The sequence below is a fragment of the Crassostrea angulata genome, chromosome 8 (assembly GCF_025612915.1).
Source record: "Crassostrea angulata isolate pt1a10 chromosome 8, ASM2561291v2, whole genome shotgun sequence".
NCBI lineage: Eukaryota > Metazoa > Mollusca > Bivalvia > Ostreida > Ostreidae > Magallana > Magallana angulata.
The window spans coordinates 17,525,953-17,541,791 of record NC_069118.1 but is presented as its reverse complement, the minus strand read 5'-3'; the positions used below and the strand labels follow the sequence as shown (position 1 = coordinate 17,541,791).

At 31.6% G+C, this 15,839-nt stretch overlaps 1 protein-coding gene and 1 pseudogene across 2 annotated transcripts; both read left to right on the top strand.

Moving 5' to 3' along the window:
* The first annotated feature begins 557 nt into the window (after positions 1 to 557).
* Positions 558 to 3,953, top strand: LOC128159998 (uncharacterized). Of its 2 annotated transcripts, none has more exons than XM_052823239.1 (2): positions 558 to 630; positions 1,459 to 3,953. In XM_052823239.1, exon 2 carries the CDS (start codon positions 1,735 to 1,737, stop codon positions 2,944 to 2,946), a length of 1,212 nt encoding a protein of 403 aa, XP_052679199.1. In that variant the 5' UTR covers positions 558 to 630; positions 1,459 to 1,734; the 3' UTR covers positions 2,947 to 3,953. The 2 variants fall into 2 exon arrangements, with proteins under 2 accessions (XP_052679199.1, XP_052679198.1); XM_052823238.1 differs by having other exon boundaries at positions 571 to 630; positions 1,297 to 3,953.
* Positions 3,954 to 10,077: 6,124 nt separating this feature from the next.
* LOC128161206 (E3 ubiquitin-protein ligase TRIM38-like) lies at positions 10,078 to 11,906 on the top strand (annotated as a pseudogene).
* Positions 11,907 to 15,839: the final 3,933 nt, after the last annotated feature.

The following is a 15,839-nucleotide window of genomic DNA, read 5'->3' as shown; positions in this document are numbered from 1 at the left end:
ATACAAAACATCGCTTAGTTATCTTTTTGAAAAAAAAAAATTTAAAAGTAACTTTTTCTAATTCTTATAATATATACAATAATCAATTCTGTTGTGCAATTTTCGTTCGATAATAAAAGTAACATAATTGAGGCAAAAAATGTATTATCTATTTATCCTTTGAATACTGTATACAGGGAAATATTTGCCCCGTTTTATTTTTACCCCTTTCGCTCTCATTGTCATCGGACGAATTTCAGACTCGGCCAATTCCAAAGTCGAAAACTATCTCTCTTTAAAAAGAACTGTGCCTTGGCGAACTTATAGAAATTAAAGAAGGGCAAAAATTACACGAGGCGAAAATAACCCTGTATACAATTAAACAAAAAAAAATAAGAATTTTTAAATCAGATTTTGAAAAGGAAAAGTACACTCTAGAGACATAATCTATTTCTGCGACTGTTAACAATCGTACTAAAAGAGCAATTTTTTAAAATTCTTTTACAAAAATTTCATTTGTATATGTTGTAACGAACGACTTACTTTCGTCAAATATCCCTATCTCAAATATATTTTTAGCCATAAGTTAATCTAATTCAGATATGGAAAGTACTAAACGTTTGCACCTCGGGATTTGAATTTGAATTTAATGTAAGTCTTGTACCCTTGAATACAAGAAGGTATTTTTTAATAATCTAATTTTTTTAAAAACTTTAGTAAGATATAAAAAGGTCAAAATGTTAAAAGAAACCATTTGAAGTAGTATACAACAAAGCGAAAGTAACTATTTCGTAAGGATAAAAATTGGTCAGTCATTGTGCACACATATTTAAAGGAATTGTATGTTTTACGTAATGCACATCTTTAGATTTAGAAAACTTAAGAGCTATATCTGACATTAATTAATTTCAAATAGCTCTTTTCCTTTTATATAGTTAACTTATACCTATAATGATATATATTATTGAATCACGTTAAAAATGTAAGTGATATGTTGATGTGTAACAAATTTTACTTGTTTTATGGCGTCATTACTTTGTTTTTAAACCGTGATGACAATCATATGATATCTGTCCCTTACTATTTGATAATGAGTTTAGATATGGCCTCTGATAAGTAATACCCTGTTGATACACACATTATCGCATAGCAGTTCGATAAAGCTAACCACACCCATACACAGTCACACAAACATACATATACACACATATTCTCCATTCATTGCTTTGTGTCTTACATTTAGTCAGGATCAATTTCAATTTTATGATTCTTTCATATTTGAGATTCGATTAAACACATATTTTAATTATTATCTAGATGAATCCTAGCCGTAATACCCAAGATATCAACCGATGCAACGTGTGTATTTCCTCCGTTGTTCAACATTACTGTGACTTTTGTCATGTCAGCCTCTGCAAATCTTGTATAGGAGAACACATCTCTGATGGGTATGACAATCATAAAATTGTATCATTTCAGCAACGTGGAGTCACTTTGAAATTCCCCAAATGTCAAACACATTCTAACAAAATATGTGAATTGCAATGCATTCAATGCGGCGAATATCTTTGTGCCAAATGTTATGCCTCAGACATCCACAAAGGACATGATTTCATTGTCCTTGAAGATGCATTTAATACAAAGGAATTCGACTTTAAAAAAGACATTAATGAAATAGAAACCATTTTTATTCCTACGTATGTAGAAATTAGACACGACTTAGAAAACAAAATTGTCAAACTGGATGGAGAATATATGAAACTTATGGCGGCTGTTACAAAACACGGAGAAGAATGGCACAGAGAAATCGACAGTGCTATCAGTAATCTGAAGAATGAAATAAACAAGATGAAAGCGAAACACCGAAAAATTTTAGTAGAGCATTTAGATGAAATTAAACAATTGGAATCATTAGTTCGAGAAAACCTATCTACCTTAACATACCTTGGGGAATTAAAAAACGTTTCTGCGACAATAAAGTACAAATCAAGAAATAAAGAATTTTGCAAATTTCCTCCAAAGGTTCAAGTTATAATGCCAACATTTTGTTATGATTCAGTAGACAAGGAACGAATTTCAAAATTATTTGGATTCATCAAGCCTTTGACCACGAAACAAAATAAGTATGGTTACAAACTTAAAATCCCAATGGCTCCCTTAAGAAAATTATTAGATTGTCCAGAAGTCATCAGCACATTTATCACCGGATTTAAATACCTCCGCAGTATATCTGCTTACAGCGAACAAGAAATATGGACAAGTGTTGAAGTCAATGAAATAAAATGCTTTGATAGTAGAGGCAAATTTAAAAAGTCAGCTGCAACGATTTCCGGAGAATGGCCTCGTGATATAGTAATAACAGGTGGTGGAAATTTGGTTTACTGTGACTGTAGATCCGTATATAAGATAACATATAATCAAAGAAAGAAGATAGTTGAATTTCAGGGGTGGACTCCTATAAACATTGCTGAAACATTTGCCGGTGACTATCTTATAGTTATATATAATGATGAAAAAACCCAATCCAAAATTGTCCGATACTCAGAATCTGTTGAACTACAAACTATTCAAAATAACGAGGAGGGACATTCTTTGTATTCGGGTAACAGTTACATGAAATTTATTGCCGAGAATAGAAATTTAGATATATGTGTGGCTGACAGTATAGCTGGTGCCGTTGTGGTAGTCAATCAGGTTGGGGAGCTCCGATTCTATTACACAGGTCATCCTTCAGAACCAAAGAAAGAACAGTTTCATCCCTACGGCATCGCAACAAACAGCCAGAGTCAGATACTGATATCTGATAGACACAACCACTGCGCCCACATCCTAGACCAAGACGGTCAACATTTACGTTATATAGAAAACGTAAACAATCCATGCGGTCTGTGTGTTGATAAATTTGACCATTTGTTTGTTACTGACTTCCTATACGGAATTGTGAAGGTGATCAAATATATGAAGTAGATGATAAAGTTTGTCATCGTGTTATTGTTTAAAGATACGAAATTTTAGATTTTATTATTTTTTTTTTTTGCTTTTAAAATTTATCGTGAAAATTACCCTATTCATATTCCTGTTACCCAATATTCTAAAAAATAGATCAAAAGTACAAATATAAAAGCACAAAATAATAAAAATATTTTCATGTCGTATCCATAAGCAGCTATTTTATATCTTTGTTCATCTTCTCCAGATAACAGAAAAAGGCAATAAAATGACTGTACAACACATCTTATCGTAAATTTACCTGCTTACATGATTTAGATGGAATTAAAGTGATATGGGAAACTTCCATGTTGTGACGTAGTGTTTATCGAAATAAACAATAAAATGAAGTGTAATTATATAAGTAGTTTCTTGCCCAATTGTGTCATCTAACAGCGTAGCGCAGTGGGTTAGAGGGTTTCGTACGAATCTGTAAGTCATGAGTTAAAATCCCGCTGGGGGTTTTAAAGTTGTTACCTCTTTGAACATTTTTAAAAACTATTTTTTGGTAAAATATTGTAAAATTTGAAAATTTTAAACCGTTGAAAGTATTTCAATTATAATGTAATAATAGTTTACATTGATATTGACAGATCCCCATACCACCTTAAATCAGAAGACTTTGTTATAACCACTCATTAAACAGCGACCGTGGCTTCAGTCATATTCATCTCTGTAATTGCTGCATAAGAACACGTATAGTTAATGTTCTCTCTAGTTTATAGCTTATGCAGCAATATATAAGTAATACTATCCTTGAACATGTCGTGTTTTTTTTTATTATATTATGAGTATGTCATAGCAGAATGTCATACATCAAAAACAAAAGAACTTCATATTGAAAATGTCCAACCTTTTTTTAAAAATTGTTTTTATTTTTACCTTTATTGGCGATTACTACATTCTTGGAAAAAGTGTAACTTAAGGTTGTATGGAACATCTCCATGTTGTGACGTACTATAACTCGAAATAAACACTAAAATAAAGTGATATCATGGCATTAATGGTTTCTTTTCCTATATTGTCACCTAACAGTGTTGTGCAGAGAATAAGAGGTTTCTCTATTATGTTGTGGTACTCATTCTGATGTTTGTTTTTTTTTAAATTGTATATATCACTAAAAGATAAAAAAGATTTCTCTACTAGTCTGTAAGTCATGAGTTGGATATCCCACTGAGGATTTTAAACTTTTGACCTTTCCAAACATTTCGAAAACTTTTCTTTGGTAAAAACTTTCGACATTTAAAAAATCTATGCCGTTTAAAGAATTTCAATAATAATTTACTTTAATCCACATTAAAATAGACATACGTCACATACAACCTTAAGCTACTCAAATAGATCTTGCTCGCAGATTCTTTATTTCTAAAGCCTACATATCAATTTTTATCAACGTATGTATAGTTAAAAAATATGAATGCTACTGTAAAATCATAATTAAACGCGAGGAATTAATTTTCGCGTAAAATCGCGAGAAGCATATCTCGCGAATTTTAAAATCTCGCTTTTATTTTCCGGACATATGTAAACTACATGAAACTATGATTCAAAAAAATCGGCGTTTACGATTATTAGACGGAGGCTCTATATGAGCCTCCTCTATTGCTACCGGTCAGCTTGCATGTGACGTCGATAATGAATTTGATGGATTTGACGGACACCACCTAGCGGCAAAATTTACAATATTCGTTTAGGATTCATATTCAATATTATTATTAAAATAAATATGATATTTGCAATTACAAAATATACAACAAATAGAACTATACATATGACAATTAACAAACATAATTTCTCTCGTAAAATTTGGTCCATACGTCATATTCCTAGTAAGTATGAATATGCATGAGTTTGAGAATGAATGGTGTATAATCGTATAGTGGCTATTTATACTTTTTATACAGCCCCCTTTCCGTGACGTCAAATAATGAGGATTCCCCAAGAACCATCTAGTGTTGAACTAAATATTGAATAATGATGAGATTCAATGTATAAACATGGCGTGGTTCTTTTTCTGTATCGTATATTACTTGCGGATTATCAACTAACCTCCTGCAGAGACGTATCTTTCTATGTATAGGTACCCCCCCCCCCCCCACCGGCATCGATCTAATTAACATGATTATTTAACAAGTTGAACCACTGCTATGTGAAGCTTGATTAATCCCCAAATTAATTACTGTGAATCGTGATCGTTATGTGGCATATTTTCGCTTACTTTTATTTTACTTAATTTTTACAAATACTGTCGTTAATTTTGATTATAATCAGTAAAGCGTTTGGTTTGCATACTAAACCTACTATAAGGATAATTATACAAATAAATTAAAAATCCAGATTTCACCCTCTAACGCACCCCCCCCCACACACACACACACAGTCAGTGGGTGCAGAGGTAGAGTACCCAGGCCATGTGCGGTAAGGCCTGATTAATCCTGCATGTCTGGCCAGCACAGTCCATTTCAAAGCAAGTTGGGAAGTCAGTATGTTTTTACTATAGCTGATAAGAGTATTGCGCTTGAAAAAAAAGTGTAAAATCATCGGACAGAACGAACATGTACACGTTTTCTTTTAAAAGTGGAATACGGCATTATAGGGTCTACCGGTATATTATTTTTAAATAATTTGTCAGAACTTGTGTCCGACCCATTTTTGTATGTATCTTATATATATGTATACAATAAAATATGTTCAAATCATTATTTTTAAAATGAGCTTCAAAGAGACATTACAGCTTTTTTCTCCTCAACTAGGGTATTTCCATTTTTAAACACAGTTATATAAAAGCATGTACCGAGTGATTGATCCTTTTTACTGCAATAATATGCTCGCGATTGCGTGTTATAGATTTTTTCCAGAATTCAAAATTCATATTTTAAAATTTCGTTTACACCACATGTAAAATCTGTAGAAATTCGTAATCTGTTCATCCCCTTGCAGAAAGTCACGGTGAATTGATTACATTCGCTTTTATACATATGTATGTACTGTTTGGACCGTCTAAAATGATTAATAAAACGGTAAATTGAGAATTTTCAAATTTTACAAAGCATTATTTTAAAATTCATGTAAGTTATGGGAAAACTGTCATGTTAAAAGTTTTAGATTTACTTGGGGGATGTAGATACAAAATTCACAACCTGACAACTGTTGTCATGTTGTAAATTTTTATTTTTATTACACCCACCCAGTATATTCAAAATTTATCATATGACAAAACTTACATCTAATTTGTGCAAAATGAGCCGCGGCATCTCTTTAATATAAATACTCCATAATTTTGGAAACGCTTATATGAAGAAATGTATTTGATCATTCTCTACAATCGAATCATACATTCTGCAAAAGAAAAAAACCGACAACTTTGCGAGATTGAGATCATGCATGTCTTACCTAACATTAGGGGTTTTCAAGCAGGAGCGAATTTTTCCTTTTAAAAAAAGTTCAAGAGTTTTCATTGATTATTCATCATAAATTTAATATATATTGTGATTCATTAATTATAATCTTAACTAACAAAATATTTTTCTGGTTTGTAAACTGTTTATTTTTGCATATTCCATAAAATAGCACGAATATGTTTGCAATTTGAAAGTAGTTTCTATCCTCTAGTATTAAGTATTGAAAACTCATCATTAAGACTCCAGACTTTTTATATCTTATAATTTGAAAAAAAAACCATATATTTTTGGGAGTTAGATTTTATTATGCAGTTACTCTGCATGGCAAACCGGAAATAAAACTGTGTTTTGACCTAAGCACAAATCATCACTGCTGACAAGACTTAATTTTCTAAAATAATAGATAAATTCGATGTAATGTATTCTGAAACATTGTTTTTCAAGGAAACTTATTCATAAATACTTTGAAAATAGTCAGATTTAAATGGTACGAACAATTTAGATAAATGTTGTAGTCATATGTGTTAATAGGCCAGAGTTCAATATAGTCTCGTTCAACCAGACGCTTGGCTGTCTCCGTAAATCTCTGATGAGCAGAGAGTCTCTCTTGCTACATGTAGTCGAAGATTAACTGAGACAATCGAGTGTTTGTTTAAACGAGACTAACTGAATTAAATATTGCTTGGATCCATCCAGTTTTCCAGAAATATTTCCATTACTGATACATACTTTGATGGCATTAATTCAGTCTTTAAAGCTGAACACCGCTCGTAAATAGGCACTGTCCGCCACATTTCTCTATCACTACCGTTATCCCTAAAACCCGCGATGAAATTATCAAATTTTAGGCACTTTTTTCAAGCCAGAAGAATACTAATATCAATTAAACTGGTCAAAATATAATTTACAAACAGAATATGCACATAAAATAAGAATAAAATTCATAAATTCCAAAGACCACAAAAGGAATACTACACGTCGGCCACGAGTTTCAGGTGTGAAATCGGGTGTAACGAAATCGAAGGGTTAATATACCAGGTATCTGTGTGACAGTGCCTATTTACGAGCGGTGTTCAGCTTTAAATATTGCACAAAATGGTTCAGGTGGTGTTTTTCTAGGAATTCTTAAAATTGTCGGAAAAGCCCGAAAATTCTTATAATAAACATGTGCGTAATTAAAAAAAGAATAAGAAAATACTTGTCATGCGAAATTATATGTCGTTGATTTTAAGATGAATAGTAATCGATAAAATCAGCTCCCTTCAGTACTTCAATATTTTGATTAGATTAATCTCCTCCAAAATGATGCCTCTGACTATCAGTACTTTCAGTACTTTGATACGTCATAGGAAATACATGTGTCGTTGTCGCTGTCCAGTCTTGTTCAATTATATAATTATGTATATATACCTCATGTACCGGCACATCGACAGTGTGAAAGAAATCGGTTAAATATAGAGGGTAATTTTTACATCTATTTGGAAAAAGAATATTATGAGATACACTTGTGTATTTTGATACGAGTAATTGGATATTTGGTTGAAAAAGATTAATTGATTACCAATTCTGCAATCGATTGCAATCTCCATGTTAACGTTAACAATCTCTCTCTCTTTCTTTCTCTCTCTTTCTTTCTCTCTCTTTCTCTCAATTTCCCTTCACTGCATAAAAAATATACGTAATTAAAAAAATAACTGTACGAAGGTTATACCATGTATAGGGGCAGAGATATGCCAAGAGAAATTTGTAAGGTCGGTAAAGTCCATAGAAGGCTCAGCTCCGCCCGGCCTTCTATGGACTTTACCGACCCCAAAAATTTCTGTATACAGTCGGTAACAAACCGAATAAGTAATAATATCTTTAAACTTTAGAAAGACAAAAAATTGGGGGGGGGGGGGGTCGCAATAGTAGTTATCCTGAACGATAATAAACGCATGAATGCTTGTAAACTTATGAATAATTAACAATCCAGGGAAATATGCTTATTGTTTGTAAATGATTCCAGAAGTAGTGAACGATGCATTTCAATTATCATGCTTTGTAAACTTATTTTTATATATACCCATTATATAATAAAGCTTGTATATGGGATCAATGATTATTTATACCGATGCAAACTACAAAGACTCCAAATCTTAAAAACCATTTAAAATCTGATAAATGTTTGTCAACCATGCTTGATACATTAATTATGTACTTTATATTAATTTAAACCTATTTTTCATCTCCAACTGAATGACAGCAAACACGCACCGACAAACAAAGCAAGGTATAAAAACCAGTATTCGTGACAAAAAACAAGCTAGATCTACATAATCTGCTGATCCAACCGGTCAGCACACGGTGTTCACTCTTCCTGATCCAACCTCTACCTTTTAGAGGTCCGTGTTTGCTCTGCTCCTATTTTGTATTTTTCCTTTTGACTTTTGATTTTAAAGCTGAACACCGTTCGTAAAAAGGCTTCGTCACACAGATACCTGGTATATAAACCCTTCGATTTCAGTACACGCAATTGCACTTCTGAAACTCGTGGCCGACGTGTAGTATTCCTTTCGTTGTTTTTGGATTTTATACATTAAATTCTTTTTCTATATGCATATTATGTTTGTATATAATGCATTGACCAGTTTATTTTATGATAGTACTCTCCTGGTTAAAAAAAGTGTGTGAAACTTGATAATTTATCGCGACCGAGTAACACGGCAATGCAAGAGGTGAGACCTCTACAGCGAAATACTGTGAACTTTTATGAGGTGTGTGGCTTATATAGAGGTTTTAGAGAGAGCGTTGCTGAAAGAGAAATATGGCGGACAGTGCCTTTTTAAGAGCGATGTTCAGCTTTAAACACTGTTATCTCAACATGTCATTCATTAGGAAAATTTTGCAGCATTACATATCCTTAATCTCATAGTACTGGAGTATTGCACAGGCTTTGGTGAGAACCAAGAGATCCTCAGATGCCTCCATTCCTTCGTACTATGTTAAGAAACATAAACTACATGAACGTCAGCTGATTATATAGTTTTGTTTTATTTTTTTCTGGTTTCTATAAAGTGATAATTTACTTGCAAGCTGCATGCTTCATGTTATATTGATTGCGAGGAGAAGGTAAAAAAATACCTCTTTATAATTCTATTACACTCTTTAGAAATGAGGTAATTAAACTGTTAGGGAATATATCCTGAAATTGTATATGGTCAATACCTTTAAATGGATATAATTAAAACAATTCTTTAAAAAACAGAAGGCGCCACATATTTACAACTTTTTAAGCATACAAAAACAAACAAATTAACAAACGTGTGAAAAATTAAAAACACAGATAACAGCCCAAAAAAGGGATATGAAATTGACCAGTAATATATCATGTACAAATTTCACTGATCGAATTTTCTGCATAACAAGAGTAAGAGCATGTTTTAAAATGAGACAAAACTAAATGGCGTAACTAAAAGGTATGAATACTGATACATCTTTTTGCAATTTTGAAATATGTTTAAACTGTATAACTAAATATCGAAAGGTGATATTAAGATGATATTTATCAGTTTCGTAAAACTCATCAAATGTATAACTGCTTTCCAGTGTGATCTATCTTAGTATTAGTACAGGTATACTTTTTATCTCATTTTCTTAGGTCACCTTAATAATTTATTGTATTCGCTTGTAGATTTTTGGCAAAAATTCAAGTGTTTATCTAAGTAGGTGACATGTCAGTCGTCTGTCTGAGCGATTAGTGCTGACATTTTACTGTTAAATCAAAAAAGGTAAATATTGACTTCATGGCAATTTTATTGTTATATTTTGAGTAAATGCATCACTGTTCACAAAGGCATTAAAATCAATGAAAAACGCAAAATATATATTGTGGTTATATCAATATTCGTTGAATACCAATATTCTTTATTGATATTAATGAGTTGAAATTCGAAATCAAATGTTCATAGTTCATTAACTTATAATATGATATACTAATTAGTTCGTTATTGATTAATTTACGTAATTTTAATGTTAGAGAGTTCCCTAATCCAGCCAACGTCCATTAAAAGCATACTGTAGAAGCACATATATTCGTTGGGTCAAAATTTCGTTGTTTTTGAACCAAATTAAAATTCGTTGGGATTTAATTTCGTGACATATTAATATCTTTGTATTCATTATTACTTAGGTTAAAAATTCGTCATGGATTTAATTTCGTTGATTTCTACTGCTAACGAAAATAACGAAATTAAATCCACAACGAATATTTCTGCTTCTACAGTATTAATAAAACAATTATACTGCATACATCTCATCACTTGAATACTTATATATTAAAATTTTGATTGAATTAGATGGATTCCAACAGTAGCATCGTGGACATCATTCGATGTGATCTTTGCGATAGTAACACAGTGCAGAGTTACTGTGACTTTTGTCTCGTCAACCTCTGCAAGCCCTGTATAGGAGAACACATCTCAGATGGATACGATAAGCATAAAATTGTTCCCTTTCGACTGCGCCGTTCTACCTTTTTTTTACCCAAAATGCTCAACACATCCCAATAAAACATGTGATCTACTATGTACAGAAACTAATAAGTATATTTGTACTAGATGTTGTGCATCCGATGAGAATAAAGGGCATGGTTTCAAAGTCCTTGAAGACCTTTGTAATTCGAAGAAAATTTGTATTAAAAAGGATATCAGAGAATTAGAAAAAATTATATCTCCAACATATGTGGATATTGCAAACGACATACAAAACCAGATTGCAAACATAGATGATGAGTATGACAAACTCACAAATATATTGTCAAACCAAGAGGAGACATGGCGTAAAGAAATAGACAGTGTCGTTAAAAAAGTGAAGAGTGAAATTAATGATTTAAAACTGAGACACCGGGACGTTTTGCAGACACATTTGAATGAGATCAAAGAGATAGAAAAATCAATTCAAGAAAGCTTGTCTGCTTTTAAGGAACTAGAGAAATCAAATGTTGTGTCTGCTATCCTAGACTACAAACCAAAAAACGAAGAGTTTATCAAACTTCCCAGCAAACTGTTGGTGTCATTGCCGACATTTCATCCTGGAGCAATCACAAGTGAACAGATATATAAAATGTTTGGCTCTCTCAAACCTTTTGATGTAAGAACAGACAAAACTGGCTACGCAATAAAGGAATCAGAGGATTAACTAATGGCCAAATTAACCTGAGACATTCAACGTGTTCAACATAAAAAACTTTTAGAGAACTTAATATATAGAACTCTCCTAAATATGAATATTATCGTAATAAAAGACAGAACAGTTTCTAAGTGATACTGAAGTTACATGTGATAGAAATTAATTAATAACAGTGATGAAGTGGGCACAAATCAATGTACTTTCAATCTTTGGGTTTTCTGTAGACAATATTGTATGATAATAAAAACAACAGATCAAAAGGTGTCCGATTATTTGAACTTTTGATATTTCTGTGACTGACAAACTATTATATTATATATTTATTTATATATATATATTATTTAATTTAATATCACATACCATAATTTGCAAATTTAGGTATTTTTTGAAACTATATAATATCTTTACTAAAAAATAAATACAGTAACCTACTTTTCACTTTTTATCATTATTCTTTTTCCAAGTTTGCTATCTACAACCTTAAGGCTGAAGTTTATCAGATTAATCTGTTAATCAATACAACAACTTAGAATAAAATGGTGTTATGCATTTCCAAATATTGTGGTATATAAGCATTTATGACGAGTTTAACAATAATATTGAAAACGAGTTACACATTAGAATATTAAGTAAGAGATACAAGAACTTTTGTTTAGTTTAGTGATATGACAAATGGACCTCTCGATTTGTGTTATTGCGGCATCGTGCGACATAACTCGCCAGGGTTTGCTTACCTGTCACTTCGGGGCAAATATTATGTTATATCGCCCTCGAAACCATGTGATATATGTATAATATACCTTAAAAGCATAACTGATCAAATACCTTATTAAATAACATATGATAATTGTAATATTTTTACTTTAAAGGGTACCTGCAGCCCATCCGATGTGAAACATATGTTAAAGAGTTTATTTACCAAAATTTAATGCAAAAAACCGCATCGAAATCGGTGCAAAAATAATGAAGTTACGCCCCTTCAAAGTGGCTATTTTTACCTGCTTTGGGAAATCTAATCAAGAAAAAACAGAATTAGGCGATAACGAGGCTTCAGCGGAAGTGACGTCACGAGGTCAACACGACGGAAATTTCCTTACAAAGCTATACAAATTAAATTCGATTTTTCAGCCAAAATGATTGATATAGGTCTGATGTTTTGACGTATTTTGTTAATTTAAGTATTGTAGATCTAGAAATTTGTATCCGTTATTATTTTATTACAATCTGATTTCTTTTTAAACGATTTTAAAATTTGTTATTCTCGTCGCCTTTTTTACCGATGAATACGATATCTTAATACGCTTACATGGGCAAATTTATGTTCATTATTCATTTTATTGATTACATAATATCCTTTCACACACGAGTGATCCGAGATAATGACACAGGTAAACAGGTAAACTAACGAAGCCACTGCTCCAGACACACGTGTATCTGGGGTATGTATACACAAGGTACACGAGTCTGGTGAACAAAGAGAGGGTTTCACACCTCTAGACTGGTAAATTGATTTGTGTATAATTAGCTACTCAATTGTTAAAAGATAAAACAGAAAAATAAATTAGACTGTGTAAAATCAAGCATTCGTCAGCTAAAACATGTGTATAGTCCGACAATCAGTGATTAAAGAAGCATGCATGATACTATTGAATAGTAAAACTAATGTTCAAAGTAAATGCCTTTATTGTTACTTTTCTTATCACTTAAATAATGACAAAAATTTACAATTCTGCAATTGAAACCTTTTTTATGTGATCAAGTAATTATTTCGGATTTATAATTTGTTATTTAATAAAGTGCAACTTTTTTTCGAGCGCTATGGTCAGCAATTAAACGCTTTATAACTCCGTATAGCTTAAATTGTAATACTGACAACAAATCATTATGAAATCTAAATAAACTGGAACATTTTGACAAAGGATGTAAATAAATGTAAAATTAAATTCCATTATCGTATTTTTAAAAGAATACGAGACAGACATAATCATGCATGCAGCCATCTTGGACTTTCGCCTTGTTCCGTTTATAATCCCGTGTTTGTTTGTTAAAGAATGCATACTATTTTGATTGTTATTGGTCCGATATCAATATTATTGAATAATCGGGCGACATCATTTGTAATGTTATGCCTTATACGAGGAATAGACCCCGAGTTACCTTTTACGAAATATCATTATGTATCATCAATATTATTATTATAATCAGTTAATAATGTCACTGAGAAATCATTCGAAAGAATGACAATATTAACAAAATATGTTTCGTATAACAATAATGCTTTGATTAATTGTCATTTTGCTACATATGGTGTGCATTTATATGTAAAATGTGTTACACATTTGACGAAATTCATGAAGCAAACAATTGTCCAAATTCGGCATTTTTGTTCGATAAAATACGGGTTAAACTCAAACGACAGTATAATTAGTCATCCAGGGTTGATATGGAAACAAAATAAAAGAAAAAAATATTCATATATCGATTAAACAATGCAAGAAAACGAACAGTTTTCATACGATATTCCTGTTTCTCATACAGCGGCGTTGACCCCGTGACGTCACAGTTCATCTCGCGCCAAAACGGCTTGATTCAAAACTCGTTCAGGTGTGAAATCGGGGTTTCCCCAAATATCTCGAAAACTACTTATGCGATCGATGTAAAATTTTCAGGATGATGTTTTTACACATAGATCTCCATTATATCAAAAATTGACCGGCACTGCAGGTACCCTTTAAATTCTTAATGCCTAACTCCATTAACAATACTCAGTATTTGAATAATGGTTTTAATTACAATAAAATCAAGATTTACATAATATATTGGTTATTTTTAACTTTACTGAATTGCAAAACATTAATGGTATCATTACATAAAAAGTACATTTTTCAAACAATGCACTGCATAATTAATCAATTAAATGCTTTCTTCGTTGATTCATGCAGGATATGAAGGTAACGATATCGCAGAAAAATATTTTGTTAATGTACATCAGTTCGTTAGATAAAAAAAATTGCCAAGTCGTTTTATATGGGAGTTTGAGTGTGACATCATTATGATTTTTTCGTGCAGTCCGTGTTTTTTCTTAAGTTGCTTAAGGTTTTTTACTGATTGATAAACTGGATATAACTGGATCGTGCTGTTATCATTTTACTGCCTTCCGTGTTAAATTTCTAAATAGCTTAACAACAACAGATTACATTTAGTTAACCAGTTTCATTTTGTTATCCGCGACATCTAAGTACACAGAGAAAAGCGCAACTCCTGTTATGCACGCTAGGTTACTTGAGTGGTGAAATGATGTGTGTGTATGGGGGGGGGGGGGGGTAGTTGGGTGTGTGTGGTAAAAGCCTACAATCAATTAATATAAAAATACTATTAAATAAATACAAAACAATAAAAATCAGTTAGAAGCATATTTCAGAACTTAACATACAGCTTTAAAACAGTACAATGTACTATCAAAACTTTCTCTGGGTTAAATAACGTCTGGACAGTTAAGAGACTTTTACAGGGATGAATTTTTATACGTAAAATACCGATAAAATGGTCAGATTCACACAGGAAACAACAAGGTTACATTATTAAGATAAATATAAAAATACATGCAGGCTTTAACCTACATAAGTAAACAAAGCGCAGCAAAATTCTACTTTAACGTAAACAACAGACACGACTAATGAACTAATGGTCAGCATACCGAATTCAAGCGTGAGAACACATTTTTTTTTAGTTTTAAAACAAACAACAGAAACACTTAACTTGCCTAATTGCACAAATGTTGATACATATGTAAATGTTACTAAAATATGAAGACTACAATGTCTAAATTTTATAGACAAAATGCAGGCCATCACAGTCTTGCAAGTTTCTATACAGTTGTAATTTACAATCAATTTCCGTTATGCATATAGAGAATGATCCTTAGTTAATGCACATTAAAGACTTATTTCTAAATTACATTTCTTGACAGTAAAACCATTTTCCTTAATTTAACGCGCCCATTTAAACGTTTATCTATGTCATTTCAATGCCTTACTAGTTATTGTTTTATTGTTGTTCACTTGTAAGATATGAAAAAAGAACGGTAACAAATATTTAACAAAATTTAAACATTAACGGTAACAAATAAATTTCCTTTGTAAGTAACATCGCAATTATTGTTATATCTAAAGTGGTATTCATTATTTACATTCTGTGGTCAGTTTTTCTGTCTTTTTTCATATTTGTTTTTACATTAACCTACATTTTTTTCTAATTGATTATTTTTTTTTTTAGATTTTAACCAATATTCAATCAACATTGAGT

What these genes read in the sequence shown, in the direction of transcription:
- LOC128159998 (XM_052823238.1), top strand. Translation starts at nt 1,297, where the DNA reads ATGAATCCTAGCCGTAATACCCAAGATATCAACCGATGCAACGTGTGT.